Source organism: Eschrichtius robustus, chromosome 2 (assembly GCF_028021215.1).
Source record: "Eschrichtius robustus isolate mEscRob2 chromosome 2, mEscRob2.pri, whole genome shotgun sequence".
NCBI classification, from domain to species: domain Eukaryota; kingdom Metazoa; phylum Chordata; class Mammalia; order Artiodactyla; family Eschrichtiidae; genus Eschrichtius; species Eschrichtius robustus.
Window position 1 is genome coordinate 69491300 of NC_090825.1, and position 15915 is coordinate 69507214.

Below are 15915 nucleotides of genomic sequence, written 5' to 3' on the forward strand. Positions count from 1 at the left end.
AGGTGCTACAGGATAGATTGCATTTACAGTTGTGGAGCCAGAGACCTTGGATGTTTTCTCAGATTTGGTGCCTTTTGCTTTGAAACACATAGTCATCTCTGTTGTGGTACCTAGCTATCTTCAAATGTATTCTTTCTGATTTTCGTTTTTCTTTAGTGTTACATTTTTCCTTTAAAAACTTATAACCTTCTTTGTCCTTCTTGTGATAATACCTTTTTACTTTTCTCATCCCCCTACCCCCTCCTGTTAAATGCTACCTCTGGTATTTAGTTCATATTCATCCGTAATTTTTTTTATTAATCTTTCAAATCTTCTGTTTGCTTTTTAACATTATACTTTATTTATATTTCGTTTAGAATAATTTTGTAGTATAGCAGATATTTTATTATCAGAGATATATATGTGTATGTATATATGTATATGTATCTCCAAAGATAAAAGACAACATATGTTCCAATTATTTTTTCAGTAGGAAGAGTGTGAAAAAAAATCAAGTGATAAATATATATCCAATTATATATATATATATATATATATATATATATATATATATATATAAATATATATGTGTGTGTGTGTATTCCAATTATTGGATCAGTAGGAAGAACGTGAAAAAAATCAAGTGGTAAATTAATGAGATCTGTTTTGAGAAATGTTCCCTAGCTGTCATTAAATACCAATTCCTCTAGTGTATTAAAGGAAAGTTTAAAATTCTAGGATTTACATATTCAGGACAATGAAATGACAAACTGATTTGAGAAACATTTTATATTTAAAAAACTCATTATGTCATGTTAAAATTTGTGTTAAAATACATTATATAATGTTATTTTCAGTTTTGTTTTATTTGTAGTATTTCCCAAATATTAAGAATATTTTATAGCACTTTTTATCAAAATCATCGATAAGCCTTTCCTACTGTAGTGATAATCCTACATATAAGGTTAGCTCCTGGTCTTTCTGTCTTTCTTTCTTTCTTCCTTTTTTTTTTTTTAAATTTGTTTCTGCTTTCACCTGCTATTTATGTCTCATGACCTAACTCCATCTGATTAATATAAAAGCAGAATATGTAAATGTTTTGATGATAAAAATTCTTGAAGTTTACCTGAATTCACTACTTGCTAAATAAATGCCGTTTGTCTGTCGGTTTTTCTTTCTCAGTCTCTCAGATACTTTTGTTTAAAAAAAAAAAAAAGAAGACTTTTAATCATTTCCTCACATATAGTGGTGCTTTGAGTACGTTTATGGAAAATTGAAATCTCTGACTCAAGTATTTCTGACCTGTAAACCAATATTAGGAACATTCTTGTTTTTCTAAAGTAATGTGACTGTAATGATCGTATAGTCTGTTAATGTATTCTGGTTATATACTTTGGAAAAAACTTGCAAATAGAGAATCCTTGCTAACAAGGTTTGGTGTATCTTTAAGATTTGCAATTTTTATGAGATAAATTATGTCAATGTTAGTAATTTTTATTTTAACAGCATTGGGGACATCATAGATCACTATCGAAAAGAACAAATTGTTGAAGGGTATTATCTTAAGGAACCTGTACCAATGCAGGTCAGTGTTGTTTTTCTTTTAGCAATAATTAGCATTTTATTTTAAAATGCATTTTTGGTGATATGTTTATGCACACATCCATGCATTTGAAATTGGATAAACTTTAAAACTGCAGATTATTCAGATTCTTTCAGAAAGTGAATACTTGTAAGCGAATCTTTTAGTTTTTATTTATGTTGGTTCTAGATAATTAGGAAGTCCTTGGTGGCTTTTTGAGAATAGAAGCAGTGGTGGGGACAGAAGCCTAGTTGCACTGGGTCAAGGAGTGAGTTTGTTGGAGGCAAAAGTGGAGACAGCAAGGATAAATCACAGCCAGGTTTATCTAGGTGAGATTGGTAAGAAAAGAAAATAAATAAAAAACGATAGCTAGAAGATGATGTAGGGCCAAAAGGCCTTTAAACTTTTAATTTCTTTGTTTTATTTGCCCGTAGTTTTATGGTGAGAAATTTTTGACCATGTCTCTGTACTCAGGAGGAGAGTGACAGTGGTGGGTGAGGGATGGGGTAATGGCAATACCCCACATACAAAGTCCTAGAGAAGGCAAGAGTGGCTGAAGTCCAGAACATAAGAAGAAAGACTGGCCTTGAACAAGAGGGCCTGTTGAATACTAGTTGCTTAATGCATAGGGTGATTGATTAGCTTCTGTTTCTTGCCCATGGTACTTCCTAAAGTGTGGTGGGAAAAGGTTGTAGCAGGGGTTAGAAAAAGGTACTTCAGAAGACTGATTAAGAATTTTCCTATGTGGAAAATGGAGGTAGTGATATTCTAGGGACATAAAGAAGGATTGTGAGAGGTTTTGGGTACCCCAAAACCTAAACTTTCACAGTGATTTGTAGTGTCTTGAGCTTCTCAATATTTCCTCCTCCGAACAAGTTAGTTTCTGATGGTTATAGCCTGCTATTTATTGCAGCTGCTGAAGGGGGGGCATCATTATTCTGATGCTTAATATAAATTTAAGAATCATCATCTTGTCACATTTTAATGTATCTTGCTTCACTTCCTCATGCTTTTCTGGTAGAATGGAAAGTTCAGGAGGGCAAGTGTTTTGTGTTGTATTCCTAGTGCCTAGAATAGTACTAGGCATTAGGTATTCAATCAATATTAATTGAATGAATAGCTCCTCTCCAGCAGGAAGCACTCACTTCATCCTCTGAATTATCACTAATGTGTCTTATTATGTTTGTTGCTGTCTCCATGTCAGTTTCTTCCTCTCTGCCTATCTAAATCCTGCAAGTTTAAGATCCATCTCAAGTTTTACTTCCTTGTTGACACCCTCCTAGTATCTGTAGTTAGCAATGATGTACCACTTTTGTTGGCAGTTCTGGCGGACTTTGACCAATTTTTTTTAAAACCACATAGTGTGGTGTGTGCTTTCTAGAAACCACAGCTTAGGATCTTTTTATTAGGGATCAGAGGTGCCTTTACCTACAAATGACAGATCCTGCCACTCAGTCCCATTGCTATATCCTGAATTCTGATTCACATTGGCTGTTTGAATTAATGATGATTTTAAATTGTTTCCTAAGTCAACAAATTTTATTTTATTGGCCCACAAGTTGAGTCATGCATTTTTCCCATCCTGAATTTATGCTTAGAATTTTCTAATATAATTTTTTACAGTTGGAAAAATAGCATTTGACATCTAGTAAACTTAAACTTTATACTTAAGTTATAAGATAGTTTTAAGAATTACTTCAAATATACAGTGAGCCTCATTCTTACTTGTGTTACTGTTTCATAACTGAACAAACCTCAGATTATTGTCATTTGCAAAAGTGCCTATAATGCTTTGAATACTTCAGAAATAACTGATGCTGATTACAGAGCAATTTGATTACTTCACAAAAACCATTAAATGCTATTTGAAGTCAATTATTTTGGGCCTGGAGTAAAAGTAGGTTACAATAGAAGTTTGAGAATCATAACACTTACCTATCCTTCCCAGCAGGATTCTAACTATTAGAGAACCCAAAGGCTAATAATGTCCTTTTATTAATGTAAAAGTGATTAGCTAGCAGAATCGTCTCATTCCCCCTGAGGTGACCCTGCATACTCCCACTCCGGGTAAGATGCTGGAAGAGAAAGAGCAGAGTCCTAGCTAGGTATGCTTACTTAGTGGAACTAACACTTCAGACAAATTAGAGGAAAAGAAGGAGCCTTTTGAGACAATGCACCCCACACTAAAAATATTGATATCTAACATTTTTTGAGCACTGTGTTTTAAGCACTGTTTCTTATATGTATTAATTTATTTAACTTTTTAAACAATTTGATGAGGTTGATCCTGTAATTATGCCCATTTTACAGATAGGGAAACTGGAACCAGAGAGTAAATTACTTAAGGCATCAAGTCATCCTTGACTCTTCTTTTTCTCTCCTACACTCTGTATCCAAACTGTCAAGAACATCATGCTGTCTCTGCCTTCAAAATATATCTAGAATACAACCATCACCAGAGTCTGGCTTCATCTCTCTGTTTCTACTTTTGCCCCCCCTTAACACTGCACTACAGTCAGCGGGGTCCATTTAAAATGTGTCAGACCATTTCACGCCTCTGTTTAATACTTACAGGTGTTCTACATTTCATTCAGAGTAAAAGCCAGAGTCCCTGCAGTGGCATGCAAAACCCTAGAGTGGTATCCCATGGTGGTCCTCTGAACGCTTTCTACCATCCTTCTCTCTCACTCATCTCCACTCACGCTGGCTTCTCTGCTATTTTAAAAAATATGCCAGGATCTTGGCATTAGAATCTTTGTTCCAGCTGTTCACTCTGCTCAAAATGACTTTCCCTCAAATATCCACTCGCCTCACTGTTATTTCTTTCTAATTTGGCTCAAAAATTAGCTTCACAATTGAGACCTACTTGTACACATTATTTATTGCTGCTACTTGCCCTACCCTGTAGAGCACTTACCACCTATTAACATACAATACAGTTTGCTTATTATGTTTATTATCTCTTTTCTTCATTGGAATATAAATTCCTTGGAGGTAAAGATATTTGATTTATTTACTGATGTATCTCAAGAACTAGAACAGTACCTGGCACTCAACAAACATTTATTGAATTAATTTATTAAATGAGTTTTCTTAGCCATAACGTGACAAAGGCAGGATTTACAACTGAGGTCTGGTTACAGGAGGCTGCACACCTAACCGCTATGCAAAAGCTTGCTTCAGTGGCTGTTAGACTCTCACCCGTCAGATTATCTACTTCCCTTGGGGAGTAATATACAAGACTTCCTTCTTCAGAACCGTGTACAAAGAGTAGGCTGAGAAGCCTTCCCTACTGTCATCCAGTAATTTACTAGAACTTGGACCGTGAGGTTGTGTCCTTGCCTGTAGTGTCTTCTAATGTAGGAGTTACAGATCAGTTGATCAGCCCCTATCTTAAAATAAGTAGGAAAGACTTATATAGATTATCTTGAAATCAGATATTTAAATCCAAATGTTAGTGTAGTAATATGTCTTAAATAATGAACTACAAATGTGCCCCATTCTGCACCTAATAGTAAATATTATCACTACTGTAATAAAGACTGGTAAGCACAAATCTATACAACTAGGGAGGTAGTCATCACTATTTATCATCTGGGTGTAATGTATCTTTTAAAATTTTTTATATTCTTAGTCATTTTCTGAATAATTTGTAGAAGTAAGAATAAAGGTTTATTACAAAAAAACTTTATTAGAAAATTTAATAAGAATTTAAATGTAGCAAACCCCAATTTTTGTTCCATATTTCCTTGGTTATAAAGGGTTACATACCTGAAATAGAAGGCAGCTAACTGTTCATCCACTGTCATGCACGGACTTGGAACATATCCATCTTGTAAATCTAAATTTCAGATACATCTTTTATAAGTTCTTGCTTATGATTACTCTGGTTCTTCTTACATTTTTACTGTCAAAATACAGTACTGATTCCAGATTTTAAATATATTTCAACTGGGTTCTAGTTTATGATTCTTTCTTGCTGTTCTTGCATCATCAACTGCAATACTTTTGAAAACTTTGATGGTTCATAATTTTGTTGGATAGTACAGTCTTTATTGCTTCATAAGTGTAATACATTTTTATGTTTAGGTTTATAAACATCAGAATGATCAATATGGTGAATTTTTAAATTTCTACATTGTATGTTTCCTTCTAGTAACCTTTGTCCATTTACAAATCATACTGAGTAAAATCTTGGTGCACAATCATAAAAATTTAAAGAATCCTCATTTCCTTTTAGGAAACAGGATAATCTAGATTCTTGTTACAAATTATTGCATGATGATGTCCTTCCTATTGAATCACTAACTAGATAAGAGCACTATATTTCTTTTCCCCTAGAAATATATCATTCACTCAGCGATTCTTAGTTTGAGAAAATTCACCAAGGATATTACCATCTGAAGAATGATAGTCTGAGATTTTGCTTATCAAAATCAATTTTATCATCACAGTAGATCCCAGAGTCTTGCTGTTTCTTTGCATTTATCATCTGAGTCTTTTTATAATTGTCAAGCATCTTTCTTTGTCAATTTTTTTCTCTTTGCTGTTATGATCAGAAAATTAAGAATTCTGAATTTTCTTATGTGTTCAATGAAAACGAATAAAAATACAACAAAGATGGCCTTTTATACTTTTTTGAAAGATGCTGCAATAGTTGGCCACACGGGAAAAAATGCCAAAGGGTGATGCAATAGAGATGATTTATTTCACTGTTGCATCACCCTCTAGACCAAGGGCTGGCAAACTTCTCTGTAAAGGACCAGATAATAAACATTTTAGGTTTTGTGGGCCATTCAGTCTCTGTCTCAGTTACTAAACTCTGCCTTTGTAGTGTGAAAGCAACCACAGACAGTATGTAAAGGAATGAGCCATGGCTGTGTTCCAGTAGAACCTTATGTCCAAAAACAGGCAGTAGGCTAGATTTGGTCCATGTGCTGTGGTTTGCCAATGCTCTTGCCTGCTCTTTGGCATACTTGAGAATAATTGTTAAGTCATGATGAAATGGTTCCTAGGATGATGAAATAGCAGAGTGTTTCAAGATATAGGAAAAATGTGATTTGCGAAAATCCCATAACGTATCTTAGATTTATAAAACGATCAGCTGGATCCATAAGTCTCTAAGAAAACAAAGTCATAAAATATTAATTCTTGCAAATAGTAAGAGCTGCTCAAGAAAGAAACTGAAAAACTAAAATTGGGTCCATTGGACCTTGATGGTAATATCGAAGATTGACTTATTTTGAGAAGATCATTTATAAAGGCACTCTTCTCTTTGTATTCTTCCTGACATCATAATTCTTTTTGTTACTTGGGGAGGGGGGCAAGGATTTAGCATTTAACACACATGCATTCCTGTAAGTCACGGTGTTATATGAAATCATGCAATAAAAACCACAGGATTATGGAAAAAGGGGGGTTAAGGGTACAACACTCAAAAATTTCATCAGTGACACATAAAGATAAGAAGCTAGTAAAAATGTAGCGTTTTTATACATGCTAAATGGGTAAGAAATATTTAAATATTACAATAAATAAGGCACTTTACCTTGCAAAAGACCTGAAGTTTACTTTTGGAAGAGGCCATCAGAAGGGCTGTAAATAGCGGGAAGTGGTACAAGGAGGATTATCTGAAATCAGATACGTTAGAACACCAGATGTGGATGGTTGGGTGTGGCGTGTAACGCTCGGTGAAGCTGGGGAGGCTTTTAGGCTTTTGAGACGTATTTTGCATATTCCTAGGCATCTCAGTTCAGCTGGGTGCAATTTTCTGCATTCACATAGAGTTTCTCATGGATGTAATTGTCCGTAAGCAAACATGAATTTGCTTTATGCTCAGATTGGTTCTAATCTATCAGTTATGCTGGGACAAATTCATGTTTTCAAAACAATGTTGCTTGTAAAACATAAAAAAAAACCCTGTATTTTTCAAAAAAAAAAAAAAAAAGCCTATTAGTTGTCCATGTTCTTGAGAAATGGTAAGTGCACCTTTTTGAAAATTTCTTTGGAAAGCAAAGGATCTCTTAATATATATGTTACATTATTTTAGATTTTAGTATTAAAACTTTTTTTAATGTCTAGACAGACAATCTGGTTTTTAAGTTGGTAGTTTAGTAGGTTTTATTTCATTTCCATCAAGAATTCATGAAATAATTTTAGTATTTTTGAAAATTCAGGATCAAGAACAAGTACTCAATGATACAGTGGATGGCAAGGAAATTTATAATACAATTCGTCGTAAAACAAAGGATGCCTTTTATAAAAACATTGTTAAAAAAGGTTATCTTCTAAAAAAAGGTAAGTGTGAAACTTTTAAGACTAAAGATTCAATTTCAGTATTTCACTGTAAACATTTATTAGAAGCATTGTAAATTTTGGGCATAAAACTTATCATTGAGATAACGTATTTAATAAGTTGGTATCTGATTCTTGAGCCCCTCTCTACCCCATAACTTTTTTTTAAGAGAAAATTCTTTTTGGCACTTGGCACATTCATAGTATTGATGTTTCTATTTTACGTATTTGCCTCAGTTTGGCATTAAGAAATGTTGGGGCATTGAGGGGTACATGATTAGTAGAAGAGTTTTTTTTCTCATGACTGGAAAAGAATGAATCCTGAGCAAGAATTTTAAAGATTTTATCATAATGAAATCTCTAAACATACTGTTAAGGTACCCTTGTCACTTACTCGGTGACTCATTAAAGCAAGCAATATAACAAAAGATATTTTTCTACAGATATATTACAGACATTTTCTCATTTTGTAAGGATTGGTGTTATTTAAGCTTTGGAATAAAAATTGAAATATATTTAATTTTTAGTTTTTAGCAACAATAATTTTTATGATTTTACTATATGTGACTTCATAGTTCATTATTTGGCTAAGGGGAAACAATTTTTTTTAACAGGCAAAGGAAAAAGGTGGAAAAACTTATATTTTATCTTAGAGGGCAGTGATGCCCAACTTATTTATTTTGAAAGTGAAAAACGAGCTACAAAACCAAAAGGATTAATAGATCTCAGCGTGTGTTCTGTCTATGTTGTTCATGATAGTCTCTTTGGCAGGTAAGAAATTGGTTTCCTATTTCTTCTTGGAATTGTTTTAATAAAAAAATAGTATGTTCAGATCATTTCAAAGCATAGCAAGCCAATTTGTGACATCTGAAAATGTCACATTTACTCTCTAGGGTAATTTCTGTCTTCCTTACTTATTTTAGACTAACCTATGCATAAAATTCTACTCCGCTATATCACATAGAAACCTTTGGAATCTATGCCTCTCCTGTAGTGAGACTTGATCTGTATGTAGTGTGTTTCCTGCCTGCACCTACCACCAATCTTTTGGGTGACTTACTTTGAGTCTTGTCTCCTTTCCCCTATTTTATCATTCTTGGTTAACTCAGTGCATCTGATGGTAGTAGATACACTCAGTTGTACTATTAACTTGATTCCTAAGAAAGTTGACATTGAGAAACAACTGTAGTGTAAAAACAATTACTTCAGTAGGAAAGAGGAGAGTATTTCAGATTTGAAATTAAAACATTTTTTCTTAATGTTAGAGTTTTTTAAAAAATAAAATTATCGTATAAACTAAAGGTAAATCCTGAACATCACAAGGCAAATTCAGCTCTTGATTACATCTAGTTTTCTGTAATAAGGGCCTTTCTTTGTATTTCACCATCAGTATTATCAATAATCCATTCTAGAGTGTTTTTAGATATATTTAGCACTTTTATTACCTATTGCTATGATGAATAAAACACAGGCAATTAAAACAAATTTTTTTAACAACTTATGCTGCAGGATGGCATTTCTACTAGGCAACCCTAGTTTATCCTATTTAAGTTGGGAAAGCTTCAAGAGAAGTACCTGTGGAGCATAAAAGCTTGTCATTTCTTTTTTCCGAACTGTGTTTAGGAGATCACATTAGTGATTTTAACAGATAGTTCATTTTTTAAATGGTCAGATAGGTTTGGGAAATGCTGAATTGAACAAATAATTTTCCTTACAGAGGGGCATTTTGGAGTTTTAGCCTGTGTTTGTATTGTGAATCACCAAGAGGGGAGTATAATATGCAGTATTTCATGAATTCATTAGACCTTGATACTCTCCCTTTTTTTCTCCCAAAGCCTTCTTAATATCTCCTAAAAACAGCTGCCCCCCCCCCCCACCAAAAAAAGCAAAAAAAGTTTGAGCAAGGTAGGATTTCATAGGATTCTTTTCCCCTCCCTTAACACTGTGGGAACCTTGGCCTTTAGATGTAGTTGGATCAGACCTCTGGCTTCTCAGCCTTTCTACTCTGCCTTACTTTGTGTGTACTGGATTTTTCTCACAAAGCCGCTACCTTCATGATAGTGAGGTGGCAAACAGTACCAGAGAAAGGAGAAGTGAGCTATTGAAAATCCTGAGAATACACTATTGTGTATTCCAGTAACTACTGAAAATCCTGAGAATACACTATTTGCTGTGTTATCAAATAGATAGCAGTCATTGAATATTTCTCGCTTTGTGTAAGCATAGAACCCAATACACTGACTGACCTTGAGCATTTAGGTGAAGTCTAATGTGAAAGTTAATGGCAGCCCTCAGCAGTAGAGATGACTGGTATGCACGCCTAGCCTGTGGTGTAGGAACACTGGACAGCACTGCTCGTTTGGCTGTTTTCCCTAGAGCTTTAGTTGCACAGCTCTGCAATTTTTCCAGCTTATTTTCAGTATTATTAAGAGGTCTCTAAGCATTCTATCTCTTTGTATTAAACTTCTGACTTTTAATACTGCTTTACTTTTTAAATTTTTTTTAACAACTTTGTTGGAGTATAAGTGCTTTACGATGATGTATTAGTTTCTGCTTTATAACAAAGTGAATCAGTTATACATATATCCCCATATCTCTGCCCTCTTGCATCTCCCTCCCTCCCACCCTCCCTATCCCACCCCTCTAGGTGGTCACAAAGCACTGAGCTGATCTCCCCGTGCTATGCGGCTACTTCCCACTAGCTATCTATTTTACATTTGGTAGTGTATATATATGTCCATGCCACTCTCTTACTTTGTCCCAGCTTACCCTTCCCCCTCCCCATATCTTCCAGTCCACTCTCTAGTAGGTCTGCCTCTTTATTCCCATCTTGCCCCTAGGTTCTTCATGACCATTTTTTTTTTCTCTTAGATTCCATATATATGTGTTAGCATACGGTATTTGTTTTTCTCTTTCTGACTTAACTTCACTCTGTATGACAGACTCTAGATCCATCCACCTCACTACAAATAACTCAGTTTCGTTTCTTTTTATGGCTGAGTAATATTCCATTGTATATATGTGCCACATCTTCTTTATCCATTCATCTGTCGATGGACACTTAGGTTGCTTCCATGTCCCGGCTATAGTAAATAGAGCTGCAATGAACATTGTGGTACATGATTCTTTTTGAATTATGGTTTTCTCAGGGTATATGCCCAGTAGTGGGATTGCTGGGTCGTATGGTAGTTCTATTTTTAGTTTTTTAAGGAACATGCATACTGTTCTCCATAGTGGCTGTATCAATTTACATTCCCACCAACAGTGCAAGAGGGTTCCCTTTTCTCCACGCCCTCTCTAGCATTTATTGTTTGTAGATTTTTTGATGATGGCCGTTCTAACCCGTGTGAGATGATATCTAATTGTAGTTTTGATTTGCATTTCTCTAATGATTAATGATGTTCAGCATTCTTTCATGTGTTTGTTGGCAATCTGTATATCTTCTTTGGAGAAATGTCTATTTAGGTCTTCTGCCCATTTTTGGATTGGTTCTTTGTTTTTTTGATATTGAGCTGCATGAGCTGCTTGTAAATTTTGGAGATTAATCCTTTGTCAGTTGCCTCATTTGCAAATATTTTCTCCCATTCTGAGGGATGTCTTTTCATCTTGTTTCTGGTTTCCTATGCTGTGCAAAAGCTTTTAAGTTTCATTAGGTCCCATTTGTTTATTTTTGTTTTTATTTCCATTTCTCTAGGAGGTGGGTCAAAAAGGATCTTGCTGCGATTTATGTCATGAAGTGTTCTGCCTCTGTTTTCCTCAAAGAGTTTAATAGTGTCTGGCCTTACATTTAGGTCTTTAATCCATTTTGAGTTTATTTTTGTGTATGTCATTATTTTACATATAGCTGTCCAGTTTTCCCAGCACCACTTATTGAAGAGGCTGTCTTTCCTCCATTTTATATTCTTGCCTCCTTTATCAAAGATAAGGTGACCATATGTGCGTGGGTTTATCTCTGGGCTTTCCATCCTGTTCCATGATCCATATTTCTGTTTTGTGCCAGTACCATTGATTACTGTAGCTTTGTAGTATAGTCTGAAGTCAGGGAACCTGATTCCTCCAGCTCCGTTTTTCGTTCTCAAGATTGCTTTGGCTATTCGGGGTCTTTTGTGTTTCCATAGAAATTGTGAAACTTTTTGTTCTAGTTCTGTAAAAAATACCAGTGGTAGTTTGATAGGGATTGCATTGAATCTGTAGATTGCTTTGGGTAGTAGAGTCATTTTCACAATGTTGATTCTTCCAATCCAAGAACATGGTATATCTCTCCATCTGTTTGTATCATCTTTAATTTCTTTCATCAGTGTCTTATAATTTTCTGCCTACAGGTCTTTTGTCTCCTTAGGTAGGTTTATTCCTAGATATTTTATTCTTTTTGTTGCAGTGGTAAATGGGAGTGTTTTCTTAATTTCACTTTCAGATTTTTCATCATTAGTGTATAGGAATGCAAGAGATTTCTGTGCATTAATTTTGTATCCTGCTACTTTACCAAATTCACTGATTAGCTCTAGTAGTTTTCTGGTGGCATCTTTAGGATTCTCTATGTATAGTATCATGTCATCTGCAAACAGTGACAGCTTTACTTCTTCTCCGATTTGGATTCCTTTTATTTCTTTTTCTTCTCCAATTTCTGTGGCTAAAACTTCCAAAACTATGTTGAATAATAGTGGTGAGAGTGGGAAACCTTGTCTTGTTCCTGCTCTTAGTGGAAATGGTTTCAGTTTTTCACCATTGAGGATGATGTTGGCTGTGGGTTTGTCATATATGGCCTTTATTATGTTGAGGTAAGTTCCCTCTATGCCTACTTTTGGAGGGTTTTTATCATAAATGGGTGTTGAATTTTGTCAAAAGCTTTCTCTGCATCTGTTGAGATGACCATATGGTTTTTCTCCTTCAATTTGTTAATATGGTGTATCACATTGATTGATTTGCGTATATTGAAGAATCCTTGCATTCCTGGGATAAGCCCCACTTGATCATGGTGTATGATCCTTTTAATGTGCTGTTGGATTCTGTTTGCCACTATTTTATTGAGGATTTCTGCATCTATGTTCATCAGTGATATTGGCCTGTAGTTTCTTTCTTTGTGACTTCTTTGTCCGGTTTTGGTATCAGGGTGATGGTGGCCTCGTAGAATGAGTTTGGGAGTGTTCCTCCCTCTGCTATATTTTGGAAGAGTTTGAAAAGGATAGGTGTTAGCTCTTCTCTAAATGTTTGATAGAATTCACCAGTGAAGCCATCTGGTCCTGGGCTTTTGTTTGTTGGAAGATTTTTAATCACAGTTTCAGTTTCAGTGCTTGTGATTGGTCTGTTCATATTTTCTATTTCTTCCTGGTTCAGTCTCGGAAGGTTGTGCATTTCTAAGAATTTGTCCATTTCTTCCAGGTTGTCCATTTCATTGGCATGTACCTGCTTGTAGTAATCTCTCATGATCGTTTGTATTTCTGCAGTATCAGTTGTTACATCTCCTTTTTCATTTCTAATTCTATTGATTTGAGTCTTCTCCCTTTTTTTCTTGATGAGTCTCACTAATGGTTTATCAGTTTTGTTTATCTTCTCAAAGAACCAGATTCTAGTTTTATTGATCTTTGCTATAGTTTCCTTTCTTTCTTTTTCATTTATTTCTGATCTGATCTTTATGATTTCTTTCCTTCTGCTGACTTTGGGGGTTTTTTGTTCTTCTTTCTCTAATTGCCTTCAGTGTAAGGTTAGGTTGTTTATTTGAGATGTTTCTTGTTTCTTAAGGTAGGATTGTATTGCTATAAACTTCCCTCTTAGAACTGCTTTTGCTGCATCCCATAGGTTTTGGGTCATCGTGTTTTGTCATTTGTTTCTAGGTATTTTTTGATTTCCTCTTTGATTTCTTCAGTGATCTCTTGGTTATTAAGTAGTGTATTGTTTAGCTTCCCTGTGTTTCTATTTTTTTACAGATTTTTTCCTGTAATTGATATCTAGTCTCATAGCGTTTTGGTCAGAAAAGATACTTGATACGATTTCAATTTTCTTAAATTTACCAAGGCTTGATTTGTGACCCAAGATATGATCTATCCTTCAGAATGTTCCATGAGCACTTGAGAAGAAAGTGTATTCTGTTGTTTTTGGGTGGAATGTCCTATAAATGTCAATTAAGTCCATCTTGTTTAATGTATCATTTAAAGCTCGTGTGTCCTTATTTATTTTCATTTTGGATGATCTGTCCATTGGTGAAAGTGGAGTGTTAAAGTCCCCTACTATGATTGTGTTACTATCGATTTCACCTTTTATGGGTATTAGTATTTGCCTTATGTTGAGATGCTCCTATGTTGGGTGCATAAATATTTACAATTGTTATATCTTCTTTTTGAATTGATCCCTTGATCATTATGTAGTGTCTTTCTTTGTCTCTTGTAATAGTCTTTATTTTAAAGTCTATTTTGTCTGATATGAGAATTGCTACTCCAGCTTTGTTTTGATTTCCATTTGCATGGAATATCTTTTTCCATCCCCTCACTTTCAGTCTGTATGTGTCCCTAGGTCTGAAGTCGGTCTCTTGTAGACAGCATATATACAGGTCTTGTTTTTGTATCCATTCAGCCAGTCTATGTCTTTTGATTGGAGCATTTAATCTATTTACATTTAAGGTAATTATCATTATGTATATTCCTATTACCATTTTCTTAATTGTTTTGGGTGTTTTATTGTAGGTCTTTTCCTTCTCTTGTGTTTCCTGCCTAGAGAAGTTCCTTTAGCATTTGCTGTAAAGCTGGTTTGGTGGTGCTGAATTCTCTTAGCTTTTGCTTGTCTGTAAAGGTTTTAATTTCTCCGTCAAATCTGAATGAGATCCTTGCTGGGTAGAAGTAATCTTGGTTGTAGGTTTTTCCCGTTCATCATTTTAAACATGTCCTGCCACTCCCTTCTGGCTTGGAGAGTTTCTGCTGAAAGATCAGCTGTTAACCTTATGGGGATTCCCTTGTGTGTTATTTGTTGTTTTCCCCTTGCTGCTTTTAATATTTTTTCTTTGTATTTAATTTTTGATAGTTTGATTAATATGTGTCTTGTTGTGTTTCTCCTTGGATTTATCCTGTATGGGACTCTGTGTGCTTCCTGGACTTGATTAACTATTTCCTTTCCCATATTAGGGACGTTTTCAACTATAATCTCTTCAAGTATCTTCTCAGTCCCTCTCTTTTTCTCTTCTTCTTCTGGGACCCCTATAATTCGAATGTTGGTGTGTTTAATGTTGTCCCAGAGGTCTCTGAGACTGTCCTCAATTCTTTTCATTTTTTTTTTTTTCTTTATTCTGCTCTGCAGTAGTTATTTCCACTATTTTATCTTCCAGGTCACTTATCCGTTTTTCTGCCTCAGTTATTCTGCTATTGATCCCTTCTAGAGACTTTTAAATTTCATGTATTGTGTTGTTCATTACTGTTTGTTTGCTCTTTAGTTCTTCTAGGTCCTTGTTAAACGTTTCTTGTATTTTCTCCATTCTATTTCCAAGATTTTGGATCATCTTTACTATCATTATTCTGAGTTCTTTTTCAGGTAGACTGCCTATTTCCTCTTCATTTGTTAGGTCTGGTGGGTTTTTACCTTGCTCCTTCATCTGCTGTGTGTTTCTCTGTCTTCTCATTTTGCTTAACTTACTGTGTTTGGGGTCTCCTTTTCGCAGGCTGCAAGTTCGTAGTTCCCGTTGATTTTGGTGTCTGCCCCCAGTGGCTAAGGTTGGTTCAGTGGGTTGTGTAGGCTTCCTGGTGGAGGGGACTAGTGCCGGTATTCTGGTGGATGAGGCTGGATCTTGTCTTTCTGGTGGGCAGGTCCACCTCTGGTGGTGTGTTCTGGGGTGTCTGTGGCCTTATTATGATTTTCGGCAGCCTCTCTGCTAATGGGTGGGGTTGTGTTCATGTCTTGCTAGTTGTTTGGCATAGGGTGTCCAGCACTGGTGCTTGCTGGTCGTTGACTGGAGGTGGGTCTAGACGTTGAGATGGAGATCTCTGGGAGATTTTCGCCGTTTGATACTATGTGGAGCTGGGAGGTCTCTTGCGGACCAATGTCCTGAACTTGGCTCTCCCACCTCAGAGGCACAGCCC

At 35.3% G+C, this 15915-nt stretch overlaps 1 protein-coding gene across 1 annotated transcript in view; it reads left to right on the forward strand.

Moving 5' to 3' along the window:
• Nucleotides 1–15915, forward strand: part of RASA1 (RAS p21 protein activator 1) — a 110693-nt gene that overhangs the window by 67940 nt on the left and 26838 nt on the right. Inside the window, exons 9-11 of the mRNA XM_068535615.1 lie at nt 1486–1564; nt 7738–7858; nt 8470–8626. Coding sequence (XP_068391716.1) covers nt 1486–1564; nt 7738–7858; nt 8470–8626 — 357 coding nt within the window. The remainder of the gene's footprint in view (nt 1–1485; nt 1565–7737; nt 7859–8469; nt 8627–15915) is intronic.